Source organism: Xenia sp. Carnegie-2017, unplaced genomic scaffold (genome assembly GCF_021976095.1).
Source record: "Xenia sp. Carnegie-2017 unplaced genomic scaffold, XeniaSp_v1 HiC_scaffold_1, whole genome shotgun sequence".
In the NCBI taxonomy this organism is placed as follows: domain Eukaryota; kingdom Metazoa; phylum Cnidaria; class Anthozoa; order Malacalcyonacea; family Xeniidae; genus Xenia; species Xenia sp. Carnegie-2017.
Genome location: NW_025813402.1, coordinates 1,322,008 through 1,343,641, shown reverse-complemented (window position 1 = coordinate 1,343,641; position 21,634 = coordinate 1,322,008). Strand labels below are relative to the sequence as shown.

The following is a 21,634-nucleotide window of genomic DNA, read 5'->3' as shown; positions in this document are numbered from 1 at the left end:
ATGACGACGCAAAACAAATATAGTAAATGGTTTGAACCCGGGAGTATCGCTACATGTTTGCAGATGTAGATCGTCCAGGTTGGTATAGTCCTGAGAAGGACTGTTTTTGTTGTTGTTGACTGACGTTTCGACAACCTTAGCGGTAGTCATCTTCAGAGTCAAAGCGGTAGTCATCTTCAGAGTCAAAGCGGTAGTCATCTTCATTTGACTCTTAAGACGACTACCGCTAAGATTGTCGAAACGTCAGTCAACAACAACAAAAACAGTCCTTCTCAGGACTATACTAACCTGGACAATCTACATTTACAAACATGTAGTATAACAAATACCATGTTTGCAATCATTGGCAGATAAAGAAGAGAGAGACAATCTAGGGAGCTAGAGAGCTTTTTATATTGAACCTGACTTACTACTGCCATTTAACTAAATCAACATTCGACTTAGATCGCGAGCAAAATACACATTGCCTTTTTTACGAATCAATTTCGCTTCAAGCGATTGACCAGCTTTAGTATGTTTTATTCCCATACAGCCAGGACAGGCAGACAATCTTAGATGAATAAAAAATCAAACAGATTTCGAAAATAGACGTCTTGTTTCCTTGCTATTCAAGATAATAAGATTTCGGACACAGAGTAGAGGTGAAATTTCTTCTTTACGAGAAGATGTCTTTGAAATAAAGAGAAAATATCACATACTCTGTGTCTGAACTTTTGTATTACTTCGAATATCAAGAAAACGAGATGTGTACAACAGAAATCTGTTGTATTTTGTTTTATAATACTATATAAATGTACAATGGCATTTTTTTTAAAAATATTTATGCATACAATTCACACGTAATTCATTTTTTTTTCAAACTGCCATCTTTAGAATTTAATAAACTATTAAACTAATTCAGGACATAACGTGTGACAATTTTTTTGGGGGTGGGGGTGGAAGCATTTGATCTTAAGTACATGAAAACTTACCATTACAGAGATGTCCATAGAAAATATCAGGGCTCGCCTTGTCAGTCCAACAATTTGGGGGAGACTGGGACTGGAGAGGGAGACTGGGACTGGAGGTGGGGACTGGGACTGGAGGAGACTAGCACTGGAGGGGGAAGAGACTGTGACTGGAAGAGACTGCGACTGGGGAAGACTGGAAGGGACAGACTGAGGGAGACAGAGGGGACTGGACTGGAGGACTGAGACTATGGAGGAGACACAACTGAGACTATGGTGGAGACTGACTGGAGGAGACTGTGACTGGAGGGACTACGGCATGGGGGAGACCGACGGAAGGGGGGACTGGAGGAGGGAACTGCAACTGGAGGGGGACTGGCGGACTGGAGGGGAGGACTGAACTGGGGAAGACTGCTGAAGGGGAGGAGACTGTGACTGGAGGGGGACTCGAGGGGAGACTGTGACTGGAGGGAGACTGTGACTGGAGGGGGAGACTGCGACTGAGGGGAGACTGTCACTGAGGGGAGACTGGAACAGAAATTCTTGCTTGTATACCGCTGTACAGCGACGTAGCGAAGAAGAGCTTTGAACGTGAATGTTTAATCTCACGTGTCGATAAATTATCTGTAAGATAAAAATTTTCATTAAGATTTTTTTTAATTTACGAAGATATTCTTCAGTCGAGTCGATTAATGAAAAGAAAAATTCCCTCGATGGTCTTAGTTGGGGTGGTTCGTGAGAGACTGAAGCAAAGTGTTTTACATCTGTGAAATGTCGTCAAGTTTGAACATGTGCTACCAACTACAGGACGCCGTCTGATTGGTCGAACCATCAGCAGTCATTTACAATTGACACAATATATATTCGGAAGCGGTGAGCATTTATCAGTATGAATACATAATTAACTATAGTGACTGTAATGAATAAAGAAACGAAAAGGTTCGCCGTAAAGTTGTTTCGTCCGTCGTTCAAAACAGCAAAGTTTAAGCAGTTCAACTTATTGTTTTACGAGCGTGTCTTCAATAGTCTCGCGCAGTGGGTGATTTTCTTCCTGGCGTTCCATTCGTAAATATTAACTAAAGATACTGGACATCAGTCACGCATGTCAAAAGGGCAAACAAACTAAGTTAGTTGACGAGTTGTTCTCTAATTTCAATTTATCTTCCAGAAATAGCGAACTGGAATTCGCGAGAAGCTCGGACGACGCGAAGTTTTGTGCAAACTTATTTCGCCTGCTCTTCAGCATTGGAAAAAGCGTAAGTTTGTAGCGATTAAGGGAGGATTTAGGTGATTATAAGAGACATGGGAAACACAACAAAGTCTAATATTAGCTTCGAACTTAAATATGAGAATGCTTTAAATGCATTTTAAATAGAATAGAAACAGTTCTGATAAAAGATTAATGCTAGTCTTCGTTTACGTATTTTCGTTCCATCCAGTCTTTAAATAGCAATGCAAAGAATTCGTAAGAAATTCATTCAACATTTATAGTTTCAAATGAATGAGAAGTCACAATTGTGTAAAAGTAATATCCAAGTGTGTTTTTATCACACTGAGCATGGTCAAATCTCTGCCATATGCGAGCGTAGTGTACGAAAGATTTGGTCATTTTTCTTAAACAGATTTTCCTAAAGCGTTGTGAAAGTTCTGTGGAACTTCTGCTAATAAAGTTCATGGGAAATCAAGAACACGCGTATAGTACATGTGATATTATAATAAAGAGAGTTATTTATTGTTGTGAATGAGAGAAATCACAAAGAACGACATCATTGTTGAGATAGATTTCGAAACAGTATAGAAATTCATCGAAAATTGAAAAGCAAGCTTCTTTAGTGCACGAGAAGGAGCTGATTGGCGGACACTTTTCTACAAGGATGCCATTTACCAAGATGTATTTTGATAAAAAAAACTTTCCTAATTAAAATTCAACATCTATTTGGATAGATTTGAAAAGATGAATCAATTAATTCCGGTTGCAATGTCCACAATGAGTCGAAACTGAGTCTAGCCCAGAGAGTTTGCAATCATTTGTAAGAAGTTCCTTACTACGGGCGACAAAGAAATTTTCTTTGATTTTTATATAGGTATGTTGTCAGAAAGTATCAAATTACTTAGAGCGAGGAGCGTAGACGCTTCAGTTGACGAATAAAATTCAGAATTCATTTGTGGTCATTAAATAGAGCGAATCTGAAGTACAGGCCAGATGAAACGACGTTTCAATACCGAATATTTAGAGCAATCTGAGGTAGGCAACTTACATGATAAAATTACTCGAACATTTTCTTAAACCCGCTTGTAATAGTATCTTTTCAACAACTGCTCTGAACTCCAGCCATTTGACCTCATAGAGTTATGAATTGTTTTTATGTATTGGACGCGGAGAAACACACAAAGTTTGAGAGAAACTTTGACTTGAAAGTCGCTTTACTCGGTACGCAAAGTACAGCGTTGCAATCAATAACGGTTCGACGTTGTTTCATCAAATTGTTTTCGAGTCTTTAGCGCAAAAGATTGAAGGGAACGAGGGAAAGTTCTAAACATATATACTCGTTATCGTACAGATACCCTAGGCTATTTGCATGAAGAGCCCAGCTGAAAATCGATATGGTTTTTTAAACGAAAATATAAGAAAATGAAAACATGAAAGCACAAATTTGTGTACGAGTTTAAAGAACTAGTTAACATCGCCTAATTGTGAAATTGTAAAAGTTGTTTTCGAACTTTTCGCTATATATACACATGACCGGCATGATTTAAATAATATTTGGTTATGGCCTTATAGAGTTATTCGCTTTTTCATATGAAATATTATTGCCAAATTATGTTTCGTTTCGAGAAGTATCCAGTCATTTTAGTTGGGAAAGGAAAATTAGCCAGCAAAAAACTCTACGAGAAGTTTTTCAAACTTCTTGCACAATTCCGCCTTCTCAATCGAATAGGAAGTAATGGGGGTTTTTGTCGCCAAAACCCTGGGAGCTTTTCCGAGAGCGAAACCTGTGATATAAATACGGAGTTGTGTTATTTGAAGGCGAAAGAGCGTTCGCTCTGCTTGTTACGTTTCTACAAAAAGTGAAAGTCCGCGCATATATTTCGAGAGTTTTCACATTATAAGTTATTCAGAGTTGTTTGAATATTGAATTACCACATGCATTCTACTTCTTTATTCATGTTTGCGTTGTGAACGGATCACAAACAAAAACTCTTTATGACGATTTGGTTGCTAGAACTAGGAAAAGAATCGGTTCGGAGAGAGAAAAAAGCCAGACTGCGGTATCGTATTAAAATCGCGAACGACCAGCCCTTTATTGAGAAGGCGACTGTCAATATTTATCATGAAGAAAAACAATCAATATTTTAAACTTTTACCATGGAAATATATGGGATGAGTCAGCTGACAGTTAAATGAACAATGAGAAAAGTACGATGTAGTCGAGTGTGGTAACGAAACATTACGCAAATATGAACGGTCCTAATTTTGTATAATTTTGTAAAATGGCATTGAGGAATGTCTGATTAAAAAAAAACACGACTTATATTAAAAAATTCATTTTACATCGATGATATTATCAAAACTCCGGCTATAACCGATATTTTTTCCTAAGCAAAGATAAATGTATAGGAATTTGATATTTTCCTGACACTCGATACAGCGTTTACTTTGAAATCCCCAAGTAAAGTTTAATTTGAAAAAACGAGAGGAATCCATCTTTAGGATTACGATAGTAATTAACACGAACCGTGTAATGGAAATACGCTTTAAGGCTGAACACCAACAGCTCTGAACTATTTGACGAAATAAAGTTTAATCGGTCGAGTTTAACTTCGGAATTACCGTCAAACTATTTATCTACAATATTTGTAGAAGCAGTTCTCACATTTTTTCAACGTAGAATTTTTTTGGAATGATAGCTGTCGAGGACAAATAAAAACAAGCTCCAAAGCAACGTCGAATTTTCTCTTCAATTGCAGCTAAATTAAACCTTGTTGTACTCGCCTTAAAATACCGCGACTCAAAAAAACAGACATTGTTTATATTATAATACCACCGCAAGTTAAAGGAAGATTCCTTCATGGATTGCTTTGCCCTGTTTTCGAGCGATTATGTATTGTAGGTAACGGTAATTGATGTATGACTTTACAATAAGGCCATTCATGATTTGATATATCATTTACCAACATGTACTTAATAACAGTTTAAATGTCACCCTAAACGGAAATGCGCTGAAATTTGACTAGTTTTGAAGCAGCTCGACTTTTGATAATCGTCGTTTCTCAAACTAAAGTGATAAAACGCGAATAAATACTATCATATATTAAGACAAAAAACATTACTGCGTTTTCTAAAACAAGGATTGTCAGGTGTATGGCTTAACGATGAAAAAAATGCCGCGAAACGATGAATGTGGGTAATTTTTAAGACTGGCTTCCTACAGGTTTACAAGTTTCAATACCATTTAAATGAACATGGGGAATTATGACAATAAAATGTTATTTACGATGAGAACAGTGAACAACATCGCCATCTTAGAAGAACATTGTTAAAATTTTAGTCCGTTTCGCTGGCTTTTACCATTCTTAATATTGGTATGTAAATAATGTGCGTACAGACTACAAATGAAGTGTGTGTTTCCTGAATAAAATGACATTGTAACCATGGACACTTTCGATTAATCACGATATAAAGTTACACTCAAAGTTCTACATTACATAATGCATCGTGCAGCTGTGTATTGTATCACTGCCTCTATAAACTAAACTTAAAAAACATTTTTTCTACTTTGAGCGAGCCTCGATTCAGCGTTTTTCCCCCCCAAAATCGACTGACCTTTAGTTTTGAGTGCCGCATGTTTATACAATTACGGTTTGACCAGAATATCTACGCAGAACGGCAATTTTTTCATAACATTTCGCAAGCAAACCTTTTACAAGCTACCCGAAGTATTGGTTTAAAATCTCTGGTTTAAAATGTGAGGGTTTTCCTATAAGCATGCATGTGGTCCACATTGAAAAATAACAATATTTCACGATAATAATTTCTATTTAGCGACAGGTATGCATGCTTAACCTTTTGAACTTTTCCGTCTGTAAGTAATTTACGTAACAGTAGTTGGATTACATCTGGATATTTATAGAATGACAATAACCAAACGGAAATACAGATTTACATTTAGGTTATAAACGACAACTAACAAGTCATCTATAACCATTTGAATTTTATAGCATTCGATAATGTTTACCTTCGGTTGAAAAATAAGCACCATACTCTTTTTATAAACTTGCATAAGCATTGCTATTTTTTCGAAAATCCAAACAATTTACAAATTCAGGTCAGCCATGTTGAAACAAATTTTACATTTGGTTTACATGAAGTATCATCAACATCACAACCTCTTTTCCAAAGAACAACAAAAAACTTGCTCTTTTAATTTTTTGAAGCGTTAGTATATCTTTTCGTCGCTTCTCATCGGTTTTAAAAACTAGAATCGAGATGTTTTCTTCTTGCGTGCCTTCACGCCACTAAAGTATTTTTATTTTGCCATTGCACGACATCAAAAGGTTAATGAAATTTTTGCAACGTAAACTATCTTTTTAAACGCTTTGAATGAAAAACTGTTATTCCAGGAAGACGCTGAGAGCAAGACACCTAGATTGCTGCTTCGAATCTCGAACGGGGAAATCAAACAACCGTTGCATTCGCATTCGGAGGATAAAAGCCGAAGTATCGCCGTGGAAAGCATCGTCAACTGTGAAATATGCGGCGAAGTTGTTAAAAATAAGCAATTTTATCTTTCGGGCGAACGTTATTACTGTAGCTATGAATGTTTTGATCTCGACGTAAAAGATTTGTACGAAAGTGAAAATGAAGTATTTTATCAAAAGGTATTATTTTAATCCGTACCTACATTAGTAGTCGAATAGAAAGTATGTATTTTTTTGCTATTCAAGGACGATCAGGAATTTGTAATGGATAATCCGATAAAAAATCGCGACATGAAGCGTACTGTATCTAATGGTAAGCTCGCAAAGACGTATTTAAAGCGAAATGCTCTTTTTATATCTTTCGTTATTGACGTCGAATGAATCTCATTTTGAAATGTAAAAATATCCCAAACATTTTTCTTGTTCTGTAGCTTCCGCTCAAGAGTTAGTCGGGTAAGAGGATTTAGTAAATTATTTTATTATTTTCTTCTTTCATTTCAGTTATCGCAAACAATGCATCGCTTTTTTATTGTTGCTACAACTATTTATAAAGTATTCATATATTTTGTGTTTTCCAGTTGCTCCACCCCAGGTTGCAATGGCAAAGGTCATGTTAATGGCAAATTCTCCTCCCATAGAAGGTTTTTCTTTGCTTTTTGTTAAAAAAACAACAAACAACGCGCAGTACAAGCAACCAACAAAACAATTATGTTTCTTTAAAATACCAGCATTCAAGGATGTCCTAATATCGGCAAGGATCATTTAACAAAAGGTAAAAAAAATATATTCGACTTTCAAGTTGTAAAGTTCTTTAATGAAGACGTCATTAATCATCTATCTGACGTCATTATATATCTATCTGACGTCATTAATGACGTCAACATAGTCAAAACTTGATAGCAAACTTTTCTGGACGTTTGAAAAATCTACTTGAAGGCAAAATCTACAATTTGAACTGAGCAATCATTGAAATAAAATTCATTTCTGCATCATATTAGTCTATCACCATTTGTTCAATACCAAATGACAGCAGCTGCAATGTATTATTTAAGAAATAAAAGATGTTTACTGTGTTTGCACAGGCTTATGCAAACTGAGGAGACCTTTGGGAGAACTCGAGAGCAGATCAGTGCAAGCCTGAGACTGAAGGTCGAGGGTTCCACATGCCCGAGAGTTGTCACAAACCTCTTCAAGGTTTGCATAAGGCTGTGCAAACACGAAAAATATCTTCATTTTCTTTTATAAAATAACAATAATGCGAAAATGACAAACATTTTAATTTTTCCTGTAAAATGTATTGATGATCGATTTTCAAATTCTCTTTCACTGATTGATTGTTTTGATTGGTTGAGCTCAGATGTGTTTTGCACAGGCTAATGCAAACGCGGCTCTAGAGTCTAGACCAATAACAGCACGCGTTTCATTGTGTTTATTTTATAATTAACGGTAATCCGTAATTTTCAGGTGAAGAAACAAGAGAAGATTGCGATGAAACGTCAGTAAATTTTAAAATATCCAAGTTTTTTTGCCGACACACATATATATACACATTTGTAACGTTTTTTTCTCCTCGTTCACAGTTCACTTCGACATTTCTTCTCGAGATGTCCAACTAAAGGCTGCGATGGTAGCGGACACAAATCCGGTTTATACGCAACACATAGAAGGTTGTCGAGGATTATTTTGCTTAGAGTACACCCCGTAAACGGATGTCTTATATAATTAAAAGTTCCCCCCCATTGTAATCGTAAGTGGAATGGGAGTATTCCTTTGGAGTATAAATAAGGTTGAATTATTTAAGAACTTACCAAAGTGATGTTTGATTGATGTTTCATTTTTCTTTCAGCCTCTACGGTTGTCCAAGAAAAACTGCAAAGAAAGGTAGGAACTATGATATCAATGGACGGTCATCAAAATGGTGGCAAATTTATTTATACATATTTATATTATACAATATAACCACTTCGCTTTAATATTATTCGGCGGCTTCCTGCATTTTATCATTTTAAAAATACCTGCAATACTCTACGTACTAACACAAATAAGTCGAAGCATAATACAAAAGTTTCAACAAAGAGTTACGGTTTTGGAAAAGATTTAAAATGAAGAAGCGAATTCGCATTTTTGATGGAAATATCCAAGTTATTAGCGAGATAGTTTGTCGTATTCTAGTTGCAGTTCGTATTCGATGTTGTAGAATTTGAATGTATTTTGCTATTCTCTGTAAGGTGAAAGTTGAAATCTATTGAATTATTCCTGCCTCGGTAGATAAAGACACAAATATGCTTGTGTCTCTGCGATATGCCAGTTTTGATATGTGTAATATAGCAAGAGTTTCAGTGCTTGAGGAAACAGGGAAATCAAACATTGATGGAAATTGCTTTCACCTGATTTAGTTAAAAACAGCACGTTTTCATTTGTAATTACGATGATAATTTCCCAAAGAATATTCGGTTATTGCGCTCAGCGATAATGCATATTTTTTTCGTGGTATTGTTATTGTTTAAAAATCTGCACAGAAAGTAGTTATCTAAAGAAAATTAATAACCAGGACAAGCATACAATTTCAGATAATACAAAATAAAACAAATTCCGAAGAGGGACAAAACCATAAGTCTGATGATGTCTTTGGAATAAAGACGAAATATTACACATTATTTTGTTTCAAACTCTTGTAATATCTTGAATATCAAGAAAACGAGATGTCCCTCTTCGGAATTTGCTTTATTTTGTATTAAAGAAAATTAAAATCTTTCATTTCATAATACGCCGAGACGCTCATTGATATGGATTAAGATTATGTACAAGAACGATGAAAATACTTTTCAGATTAATAATCATATAAAAACTAATATTATGTTAAAGGAAAAAATGGTAAACATAAAAACTAGAGTTATTTTTTGTGGCTGGACCGGTGTAGAATTATAGCTATTGATCACATTAACAGTTGGGCTTTTCTTACATTTAAAATTACAGAATTTTCTACACTACATATTTTTTCCCTTCTATCTTTAGCATATAATTTCGTGATCGAAGGAGGCAGTTCTCTGAAGTAAGTCACATGAGATCAACGACGAAAAATCTCGTTCCTGATTAATCTTTTAAATCTCCTAACGTGATTTTCTTCTTGATTTCCCGCCTCTTCAGATGTCCCGTACCCGGATGCGATAGTTCCGGACATAGAACAGGATTGTACACGTCACACAGACGAGCATCTGGCTGCCCATTAGCTGCTGCCAGGCGACAGTATGAAAAGCAGATATCTCCTTCGACTCACAAAATAAAACGAGGTATTTGAGTTTGTAGATTCCTCAATGCCAATCGTTTGTGAGTTTGATCATTATGGAGTTGATCTTCCACTAATAAAGTTCTTGTTGATTATAATATTTGTTGATGTATATCGTCAAAAGTAAATGGTTTGAACCCGGGAGTATCGTTACATGTTTGTAAATGTAGATCGTCCAGGTTGGTATAGTCCTGAGAAGGACTGTTTTTGTTGTTGTTGACTGACGTTTCGACAACCTTAGCGGTAGTCATCTTCAGAGTCAATGAGACAGTTTTTTGACTCTGAAGATGACTACCGCTAAGGTTGTCGAAAAAGTCAGTCAACAACAACAGTCCTTCTCAGACTAACCTGGACGATCTACCAAACATATATTTTGTGTCACTTACGATTAGCCTGAGAGAGATTAGAACCTTCACTGCCATATGCCAGTTGAATGCTGAACTGACAGAACTACAAAAAAGACTGACAGAGTCAAAAAAGACTGTGAAGATGACTACCGCTAAGGTTGTCGAAAACGTCAGTCAACAACAACAAAAACAGTCCTTCTCAGGACTATACCAACTTGGACGATCTACATTTACAAACATATATTTTTGTGTCACTTACGATTAGCCTGAGAGAGATTAGAACCTTCACTGCCATATGCCAGTTGAATGCTGAACTGACAGAACTACAAAAAAGACTGACAGAGTCAAAAAAGACTCTGAAGATGACTACCGCTAAGGTTGTCGAAAAGTCAGTCAACAACAACAAAAACAGTCCTTCTCAGGACTATACCAACTTGGACGATCTACATTTACAAACATATATTTTTGTGTCACTTACGATTAGCCTGAGAGAGATTAGAACCTTCACTGCCATATGCCAGTTGAATGCTGAACTGACAGAACTACAAAAAAGACTGACAGAGTCAAAAAAGACTCTGAAGATGACTACCGCTAAGGTTGTCGAAAACGTCAGTCAACAACAACAAAAACAGTCCTTCTCAGGACTATACCAACTTGGACGATCTACATTTACAAACATATATTTTTGTGTCACTTACGATTAGCCTGAGAGAGATTAGAACCTTCACTGCCATATGCCAGTTGAATGCTGAACTGACTAACTACAAAAAAGACTGACAGAGTCAAAAAAGACTCTGAAGATGACTACCGCTAAGGTTGTGGAAACGTCAGTCAACAACAACAAAAACAGTTCTTCTCAGGACTATACCAACCTGGACGATCTACATTTACAAACATGTAACATGGTCTAAGTTAGTGCCCGTCCTCAGTAACAATAGTACACAGAAATGCGCTTACATACGCCTGCGTTCTGGGAACTCACCGCGCTCAAACCAACTTAGTGATGCTTATAAAGACCTCGTAACTACTCGAGAACAGAATTTCTACTCGACTGATCGCTTGATTTGAAATATCTTTGCAAAAATCTTGTTATCGTTGGAGAAACGACTTCGCCATTGATTAAAAAGAGCGCGATTTTTATGTCCTGTTCTGTGAATGCGAGCGAGCTTTTAGAATACGAGCGTTGGGCGATGTACGTGGGTAACGAAACTCGATAATGATGACTTTAAGAATGATTTCTCTTCATTCCCACCATAAGATAATGAACAACAACATCAGAAAGCGAAGCCATTATCCTGTGATTCAATACTTCAACAACAACAAATCCATGTGAAGATACGAAAGAGTGTTTCAGGCTTCGCGAAATCATTTCTTTGAAACAGTTTTGTTTGATCTTCACAGGAAAACGCCCGTCCATACTCAAGATGACCGAGGGCTTGCATCAAGCAAGTCCCACATCACCCGATTCGGGTATTTCATCCGGTTCCAGCCACGAAGACCTTAATTCCGCCAAAAAAGACGGCAACGTAGATTCCCCGAAAGATAATACTCATTTCACATTTCCTCGTGCGACGGAAACTCATTCCGGGATGCCTTACACTGCGGCAAATGAGCCCCCGAGTCTACATGCCACTCCTGTGATCACTGTAAATACTTCATCTAATATCCCTCCATGGAATGTTGCATATCATAAACAGTTGGTAACACCCACCGGGATTGCGACGAGCGTGGTACAAAGAGCTCATGTTAAGACAGAAATCCGGGAGGGGAGATCGGATGACGAGGGGAAAAACCTGATTTGTTCGGACGAAGAGTTTTCTGATGATTCTAACGGATCCGAAGAATTTTTTCAAGGTAATGTTTGTCTTCCCAGATACTAACCAAACTCTCCTTTTTGAAGTTTTCGTGTGGAAAATGACCGTCCTCAAATGGAAACATAACCATTTGAAGTCAAAAGTATTTAGGAACTCGTGACAAGAAAATCGTTCTTCTTGTGTCTGATCCTGTCTGGGGCCGATTGCACGAAGCATGGATAGCGAAAATTTTTTCAAAAACCTTTTAAAAAGTAAAAATATAAGATTCGAACTGAGCAATCACTGAAATAAAATATTGTTTCGAAGATTACGAAATATCTTTCTCGTAAGACAAATATAAACACCTTTTTTACAAATTTGAAATTTTTTGTCATCCAATGGATAACGCTATCCGGGCTTTGCGCAACCGGCCCCTTGGTAAACAACAATCTTCGTTTCAACTTTACTCTTCTTATATTATTCTGTTTTTGTATAGATTTCCAAAAACGTCAAAGGTAATAAAGAAACTTGAGAAAGATAAACACATTTCCTCCGAAGGACATCGTTTAAAAGTTTTCAGCGACGTAATCGAAATTTTAGATTGCGAATGGCGACAAAGTAATTTTTGATCACTTTACATTTTACAGCTCCGTTATTCGCGAAAGCATTAAAACAGAAGTTTTAGAAGATGAAAAGCAACACAGAGAAGATACTAAAGATAAAATGGCGACGTCTCCAGCTCGTGTTAGGTGAAAAACCGAACTGTTTATTCGTATTTACTTGAAGTACTTCACATTTGTTCAATCTTAACTGACGTAATGATTTTTTACAGCGTTTCTACGCGTTCCTCGACCGAAACGAAATCAGAATTTGGACAAACATTTTCCAATACTTCAGGTAAGACAAGATATACCGTATTTACTCTAATAAACGCTCAAATAACCAAAAAAACTTTGTAAAGGGAGCGATGATTAGAAAGAGGTGTTTATTTCAATAGTTCGCAATTATAACTTTTGAAATACAGCAAATACGTTCAGTAAATATTTATATTTAAACCTGCATTGCAGTTTAATAAAGACTGCAACAGTTAACAACGAGCGAGATGTTGCTTTTAGAGTCAGTCCCACGGTAATATTTTGTGTGTTTAGCCAACGATAAATGGCAATTTTTGAGACACTCAAAAGTTGCCATTTGGTAGCTTGAGAACCTCCGTGTATCAGATATCGGAAGTTCGTGAACCATGGAAGGATTTTCATAATATCACAGGGTCGGTGCTAAAACTTTGAGGGGGGTAGGGGGGGGGACTGGTAAGGAAGTGACGTAAGACAAAGTAAGGGTCTAGAATTTGGGTGGTCTACTAGTGTAGCCACCGAATGTAGAGTAGAAAGTTGAAACATTGCTCAGATAAACTCAGTTCAAATGTATTAATGTCGCTTAATGTTGGCTGGGAGGGGGCAAACAATTTATTTAGGGGGGTGTGAAAATTTTCTTAGAGGGGTGACCTCTGATGTTTGGGGGGTTTAGTACCTCCATGCACCCCCCTGAAAATCCGTCCATGAGGCGAAGAAAAATTTGCAAAACATTGCTATGAGATTCACTCTTTGAGAAAATAATTTTATGACAGTAATAATGATTAGTTATTCTGCCATTTCAGATACAAGGGAAGTCAAGTGAGTATCAACTTGTTTCAACGTGCTTATCGTGTTTCAATGATGTACTTTTATGAGACATGGTGTTCCCATGTTACCCTAGGTGTCCCACAGTCGGGTGTGACGGTACTGGTCACGTGACTGGGCGGTTTGCATCTCATAGAAGGTAAACAATAAAGTAAAGCAAAACACAGATTCCGACTAAGCGCAGGACATCTCGAGACAACAAAACATGAATTTGTACAAGACGCAAAAAAACTGTGAATTTTCGACTCGATTTCGAAGCCATCCTCAGACAGTTTCTCATTTTTCACTTCGATCAAATAACAGAGTTTTCTTTAGCGTTGTCATTCAACAACAAAACTTTCACGACAACAATTGTAAAAGGAAATAACAACTCGCGTTATCTTTCACTCTTGCTGATGAACTTAACATAAACTTGCAAATATTTTTATTGATGATAATGGAGGAAATATTTCGATAAAAACGTTTCACTTACGTTTCATTGTTTCGTTTCCAGTCTCTCTGGTTGTCCTCTCGCAGCTAGAAATGTACCACCGAAGACAGACACAGGTGAGATCATCTCTTTAGAGTTTCGTTTGTAACAAACAAGTAATGGCTTTCCTTTAATGTCGCTTCTAATGTTTTTTCTCCCAACAGAGAATGTTGCTCCTGAAAGATCATTGTAAGTGTCACAGAACGCGACGTTAAACTACATTTGAAGTTCATGATAAAACCGTCTTTGTTATAGCATCGAGTTCGTTTAAGCTTCTGCATATAAAATACCGTAAACCTCCCTTCATTCATCATAAGTCCTTCTGTGATTTACAGAAAAGATCATTTTCACATAAGCCTGCATATATAATAGTGTATTGTTTGAGGATCACTGCCTTATAATAAAATACATTCACTACCCTCCCCCCCCCCTCCTATCGTGTATAATATTTCCAGGTATAAACCCTACGTAAGCCCGGGGCTTATATACCCTATGTAAGCCCAGGGCTTATATACCCTACGTAAGCTTGGGGCTTATATACCCTATGTAAGCCCGGGGCTTATACACCCCACGTCAGCCCGGAGCTTATATACCCTACGTAAGCTTGGGGCTTATATACCCTACGTAAGCTTGGGGCTTATATACCCTACGTCAGCCCGGAGCTTATATACCCTACGTAAGCCCCGGGCTTATATACCCTACATAAGCCCGGAGCTTATATACCCTACGTAAGCCCGGGACTACGGTATTTGGCTTTGATAATTACATGGTCAAAATTGATTGCATGAGCTATAAGCTTTGGCAACGAACTTCGATAGGTACATTTATTGTTAGTCTGTGGATATGAATGGATAATGTGCAACGTTACATTCCAGATGTCCTACACCGGGCTGTGACGGATCAGGTCATGTGACCGGACAATTTCAATCTCATCGCAGGTAAGACTGACTTTCCCCAACTTTTGATCGTTTTATATTTTTGTGTAATACCGCTGACACGTACATATAGTTTATCGGGATGTCCTCGTGTATCCGCGGAGAATAAAAAGGAGCTGATGAGAAGAGAAGTGGAAATAAGACTGTCATCTGGCGATACTTCGCCGGAACTTGGCTTAAAACCAATCAAAATGCAAGCTGGACAACGTAAGTGCTCACGTGACACCGTATGTGTCACACATTCATATATATATACATCTTATTGCGCATGTGTGTTGCACCAGACATTCAACTAAATACAACTGGACGGCTATCTCCCGCCAAAATTTGAAGCCAGCAATTTAAGTAGTCCCAGTCTTTCCACGCACGGCGATAAGCAGGAATGCGAAATTTTACCTCCAGACACGCGTGTGACGTGCGTGGAAAGACTGGGACTAGTTAAAATTTGCCTTCATGCAAGAACAGGTATGTTTCAATGAAGGCAACTAGTATACAGCACCACATTGCACAGTAAAGTGGTCCTAGTGATTTTACTTTAAAAACGTTATTAAACCACGTGTTCTTTCATCTACTTATCCCTCTTTCCTGAAATTCTCTCCACTCCCCCCGGGTGAAAATTTTGTTTCAGAGGTGTAACTAGAACGTTGATTGGGTGGCGGAGGGGGCTGTTCACATATTCAGTTATTCCCGTCATGTTTCTTTCGCTTAATTTCGTAAGTGAATTGCTTTCAAATGAAACCAGTCGGGCACGACTGAATACACGAATAACCCCCCCCCCCGACCTCCCAATTAACCTTCTAGGGATAGCCCTAATTGCGTGATAACACCTACGTCACGAGTACAACTTTGTAACCCAGTACTTTATGACATCATCACTAACAAACAATTTTTAATAAATATTATTTCCTACTGGATAACATCGTCCAAAATTATCCGCTCGAACTCCACATAATCATATCATTCTGACAGATGTGGACAAGATCCGACAAATTGATAATCTCGACAGCGAAATCCGAGTTCTTGTAGCGAGCAACGAGCAATGTGCGAGAGAAGCCGATGAACTACGAAAGGCGGTGACGGAGATGGAAAATCAACTGAGATGCGGCGAAGTGGAGCTTAACGATGCGCTGATGCGAGACAGTTTGGCGCGAACTAAACTAATCATCTTCCAAACTAGATTCATTGCTAATTTATCGACGGTCTTGAATAACACAACAAGCGGAGTCACGTTAAACTACGACACGTTCGATGACTACGTTCGCATGTTAACGGAGTTGTTTGCTCGTCCGGATGAAAACGCTCGTCTGATAGAACAGATTAAGGACGCTCTGCGCACTTTCAACGTGTAAAAAGTATGTATTATTTTAGTCAGGCTTGTAGAACCAGTTTGTATCAACTGGTATGTATGTATATTTTTCATTCTCTTTCAAATCAAAAATACATATATATATATACATGTATTGTACATACATAGACTCTAGGGGTTTGTTGCACGAAGCTCAGATAACATTACCACAGAATAAGAATATACAGAAGGGTCACTCGTGTCGGAAGCTTTGATGTTTTTGTCCTCGCGCATGTCGTGCCGCGCATGTTGGCCGCCATTATTCCAGCCTGAAGATTAGGGTTTTTGACTTTTTCCAAACCTTTAAAATGATCCGAAGTCATTTCTTAAGTCAAAATATACTTGAATTCATTATTAAGTATTGACGTCATGTAATTTTAATGGTTGTAAACAAGTGAGAAATCCTAGTCATCTGGCTGGAATAATGGCCGACATGAGGACGCCTTGTACACCCGAGTGACCCTTCTGTATAATCTTTATCATGTGACCATATCGTCAAGCTTGGAGTGACTTTCTTCAAATATCGTAAAATTTATAGTCGTTCACGAAAAAGACACATTAGTATCTGTAATTATAGATTTATTATGTAAAGAAAATTCGGAGATCATTTGGAGAAACAGCCATCAAGTGGTAAGGTTTCGTGTAACTGCCCCATCCGCTTTAGTCAACATCTACACAAACTTACACGCGACTTTTTATTCTGCTTCAATGGGAAAATCTCGGAAACTCCTGACGAACTCACGAGTAAGAAATTATTCTTGGAAATAAAAAGGAATGAAATTGTTGCAATTTTAAAACCCTCACACTCCTGTAAATTAAGCCTGTTTTCCACTAGCCACGTATCGTGACATGGCGCATGCGTGCTTGCGCCCATTGACCATCAAAATTCATAAGCACGCATGCGCCCTGTTACGTTTTGCTGCGATGCGTTACAATACGTGGCTAGCGGAAAACAGGCTTTATTCATGATGTTGCATTTAGTTTCCGAGAATTTACCGTTTGAAGACAAAAAGAGGAAACTTGCGCGTTGACTTTAATCGTTCAATGCAAAGATAAGATTACGCACGAAGAACCAGAAATATGCAAGATGTATAGATGCGAAGCCATCACGTTCCTCACTCCTGCAATGCAAGTGTTTTTGTGCTCGTTCACTGAGAAAACATTGAACGAAAATACTTTTCTAAAGAAATGAATAATATTTTTGATGAAAAATTATCATATTAGGAGTAAAAGATGAAGCTGGCTTCGCAAATGCATAGAAATGTGAAAATTGTCATCGTTTTCACATTTATTAATGTGAAGATGGCGATTTTTATCGTTACTATATTTCACTTCGTGCTTTATTTACGGACGATGAAGTTGAGACAATTGACTAACATAAACACTTCCGGTTGATACCCGTAATTATGAAAAGTAAAAAATCTCTAAATTATTCAACACTACGGTCAGAAATTATCTATACGTTCAAAACATGGTATCCATATATCTATATCTATATATAAATATATTCATAGTTTTAGATGTTTATCGACGTACGAACCTGTCATTTTAAGTATGGAAAAAATATATCACAATCATAAGAAAATTGTAATCTTTAAGTTTCTAATATTTCATATTGTTCTAACTTAATGTGATCTTGTCTAAAGGCATTCTTCGAACCTTGTCGATATGTTGTCGTGTGTTTAGTTCCCAGGACCTTTCTCGCAACTTAAGATCATTTTGGGGCGAGTTTAGTTCCCGGGACCTTTCCCAAAACTTAAGATCATATTGAAGCGGGTTTAGTTCCCAGGACCTTTCTCGCAACTTAAGATCATTTTGGGGCGAGTTTAGTTCCCAGGACTTTTCTCGCAACTTGAGATCATTTTGGGGCGAGTTTAGTTCCCAGGACCTTTCCCACAAAAAATCATTTTCTGGGGCGGGTTTAGTTCCCAGGACCTTCCAGCAATCAGTAAACGACGTTCTAGATGAGAATCATGCGAAATATGCTAACACAAAACAACCGTTATGATGCGGAGCAAATACACGACAGACGACGACAGACGACGACAGACGACGAACGTGTCCGCAGTGGAGACAAAAGAAAAGTTAAACAAACGTCTTTTATAAGTAAAACTCATTTAAAAAAAAAATACGACGACAACATTAATTATTTTACACACAAGCATAAAAAGTCACTGAAAATAGATAAAAACACTCACAAACAGCATGGTTGCTCTAGATTCAAACACATTGTATACCGTTGTATACCCTACTAAACCGTGCTGTGCCCTTGTGTACCATTGTATACCCTACTAAACCGTGCTGTGCCCTTGTATACCATTGTGTACCCTTCTAAACCGTGCTGTGCCCTTGTATACCATTGTATACCCTTCTAAACCGTGCTGTGCCCTTGTATACCATTGTATACCCTTCTAAACCGTGCTGTGCCCTTGCATACCATTGTATACCCTTCTAAGCCGTGCTGTGCCCTTGTATACCATTGTGTACCCTTCTAAACCATTCTGTGCCCTCGTATACCATTGTATACCCTTCTAAACCATTCTGTGCCCTTGTATACCATTGTGTACCCTTCAATACCAGTTTATCCTGAAGATTCATATACTATTAACAATCACAAAATTTCTTTTTTCCGGTAGTGAGTATTCAAATCATAAAGTTTTAAATAAAGAGTAAGTTTGTATTTTCTAACTAACCATTGTTTTCTTTGAAAGTTGTCGTTTCTGATACAGCTGTAAAATTATCTTTCGTGATTTTATACAACGTCGCAAAGTACTCAAGGTTGTTCGCTTTCTCTTTCAGTATTGCGTTCTCTGATTTTAGTTTTTCAATTTCTTCGTAAAGCTAGAAAAGTATTCAGTGTTTAGAATTAACTCGTCACGAAATCAGGTATAGTAACAAGATAATCATTGTCTTCAATGTTCTACCAACTAAACTACAAGATCAACTGTGAACTATGATAATATTTCAAAACACAGTTCTAGTTTCTTTCATATCTTAATATCATAGATAATAACATCACGTTGTTGTGATGTACTCAGGTATAGTAACAAGATAATCATTGTCTTCAATGTTCTACAAGATCAACTGTGAACTATGCTGATATTTCAAAACACAGTTCTAGTTTCTTTCATATCTTAATGTCATAGATAATAACATCACGTTGTTGTGATGTACTCAGGTATAGCAACAAGATAATCATTGTCTTCAATGTCCTACCAACCAAACTACAAAATCAACTGTGGACTATGCTGATATTTCAAAACACAGTTCTAGATTCTTTCATATCTTAATATCATAGATAATAACATCACGTTGTTGTGATGTACTCAGGTATAGTAACAAGATAATCATTGTCTTCAATGTTCTACCAACTAAACTACAAGATCAACTGTGGACTATGATGATGTTTTCAAAACACAGTTCTAGTTTCTTTCATATCTTAATATCATAGATAATAACATCACGTTGTTGTGATGTACTCAGGTATAGTAACAAGATAATCATTGTCTTCAATGTTCTACCAACTAAACTACAAGATCAACTGTGAACTATGATGATATTTCAAAACACAGTTCTAGTTTCTTTAATATCTTAATACTACAAACATTACAATAAACTCATAACCAACCATAATATTTTCTTTTAAAGTTTCCTCGAGAGCCTTTCGTCTTTCCTCAGCAATTAATTCCCAATATTTTTCCGGCGCTTTTTCTGCAACAAGGAAATTTAACTCTGACCATCATTTTGAGGGCAAAACATACAATCATACTGAAAGAAGGTTCACCAAACAAACCTTGTACCATCAGCGCTCGCGTCTCCTCTGTTGAGTCGAGTTCCTTTAATTTCAAATCAACATTTACATTTGAATCTGCATCAGACGCGCTTGATGGACTTTCAACTTCAGAAGCTTTAACTAGATAACTTTTTAGATGCTTTTGTCTCGACTTTGTCGAACATTGCTGTGAATGAGCTCCGCTCTGCTATGGAAATCAAAGAAATATAGAAGTTAATCGGATTTGTATTCTTGCAGCTCGCCACACAACAAGGGATGTTATGGCATCGTACTTTGGACTTAGGTTTTTGTTTCGTCCTTCCGCCGACAAGCAACTTCTGTCCGTCAGCAGAAGGCTGTAGGACCTGCAAAGACTTTCTTTTGTCTTGTCTTTCTACGATTGAGCGACCTGACGAAGACGAACCGTCGTCGGACTTTGCCTACAAATAAATCACGAATTATGCAGAAAGGATAAGAGCTAGACGCTGCTAAGTTCGACAAAAAAAAGTTAGCACTACAAATAAATGATGTGTCTATTTATGATTGAAAACAATTTGTTTTCATGTAGGAATACCTTTGTGTCCTTCGAACAACACCCCTTAGACTTGCCATTTTCGTCAGATTTCTCACCGCTTTTTGCCGGCCTTCTTGGTGAATGTGCGAGTTTACTCACAGTATGTTGTTCTCTCATGCTTTTAGGGTTTTTGTAGCTCGAAATATTTGATTTCCCCTGCCTTAAATCTGCTTTAAGTCCGACTTCTTGTTGACGAGACAATCGTCTATATTCTTCGGCCATGTTTTTAAACCTTCCCGCGTGAAAAATCGTCATCTTCGGAAAATCTTCGAGACCTCACGCAAGGTAGCATTTTCCATATTAGGCAATAACCGGAAAATAAACAACCAACTTACACCAAGTAATCGCTGATTGCATATTTGCTTATTCTGTTTCAAATATGGTAGAAAGAAAGATAAAAATGTACAAAAAGCTCAGAAATCTTTGCGATTAACTGTCGAAATTGACCGGATCGACCGAAATAACGAAGATCAATACAGGAGGATAATTTCGCACGTTTCTTGCATTTTGAAACAATGGCACAGTGTCTTGCTTCGAACATCAAATCATTGAGAGTGATATGACTCCTTCAGGGCCGTATCTAGAACGCTGATTGGAGTGGGGTATATTCATATATTCAGTTGTACCCAACTGTTTTCTTTAGAGCCAATTTACTTTCAAAAGAATTCAGTCGAACGCAACTGAGAATATGAATACACACCGGACTCTTTCTTTTGTATGTTCATACTCCATCATAATGCAAGTGTTTGGCACTTTTTTCATAATCAATGTCGCCTGCCTTTTTTCTTCC

At 37.4% G+C, this 21,634-nt stretch overlaps 2 protein-coding genes across 4 annotated transcripts; one reads left to right on the top strand and one right to left on the bottom strand.

Annotated features, from left to right (window-relative positions):
* The first annotated feature begins 1,848 nt into the window (after positions 1-1,848).
* On the top strand, positions 1,849-16,607 carry LOC124439088 (myelin transcription factor 1-like). 2 transcript variants are annotated; one of them, XM_046989300.1, is made up of 23 exons: positions 1,849-2,203; positions 3,032-3,192; positions 6,570-6,827; positions 6,894-6,960; positions 7,079-7,100; positions 7,226-7,288; positions 7,376-7,419; positions 8,112-8,142; positions 8,228-8,314; positions 8,494-8,528; positions 9,663-9,699; positions 9,795-9,937; positions 11,682-12,134; positions 12,570-12,588; positions 12,721-12,822; positions 12,906-12,970; positions 13,728-13,743; positions 13,826-13,888; positions 14,243-14,295; positions 14,383-14,407; positions 15,094-15,156; positions 15,227-15,360; positions 16,123-16,607. In XM_046989300.1, the coding sequence occupies exons 2-23, from the start codon at positions 3,151-3,153 to the stop codon at positions 16,500-16,502; spliced, it is 2,202 nt and encodes a 733-aa protein (XP_046845256.1). In that variant the 5' UTR covers positions 1,849-2,203; positions 3,032-3,150; the 3' UTR covers positions 16,503-16,607. The 2 variants fall into 2 exon arrangements, with proteins under 2 accessions (XP_046845256.1, XP_046845265.1); XM_046989309.1 differs by lacking the exon at positions 1,849-2,203 and adding an exon at positions 2,885-3,031 and having other exon boundaries at positions 3,128-3,192.
* A 1,989-nt stretch (positions 16,608-18,596) lies between these two features.
* Positions 18,597-21,070, bottom strand: LOC124442176. 2 transcript variants are annotated; one of them, XM_046992663.1, is made up of 5 exons: positions 20,845-21,070; positions 20,564-20,710; positions 20,292-20,478; positions 20,127-20,209; positions 18,597-19,339 (listed from the first exon to the last, which is right to left on the bottom strand). In XM_046992663.1, the coding sequence occupies exons 1-5, from the start codon at positions 21,064-21,066 to the stop codon at positions 19,187-19,189; spliced, it is 792 nt and encodes a 263-aa protein (XP_046848619.1). In that variant the 5' UTR covers positions 21,067-21,070; the 3' UTR covers positions 18,597-19,186. The 2 variants fall into 2 exon arrangements, with proteins under 2 accessions (XP_046848619.1, XP_046848624.1); XM_046992668.1 differs by having other exon boundaries at positions 20,292-20,475.
* Between the last annotated feature and the right edge of the window lie 564 nt (positions 21,071-21,634).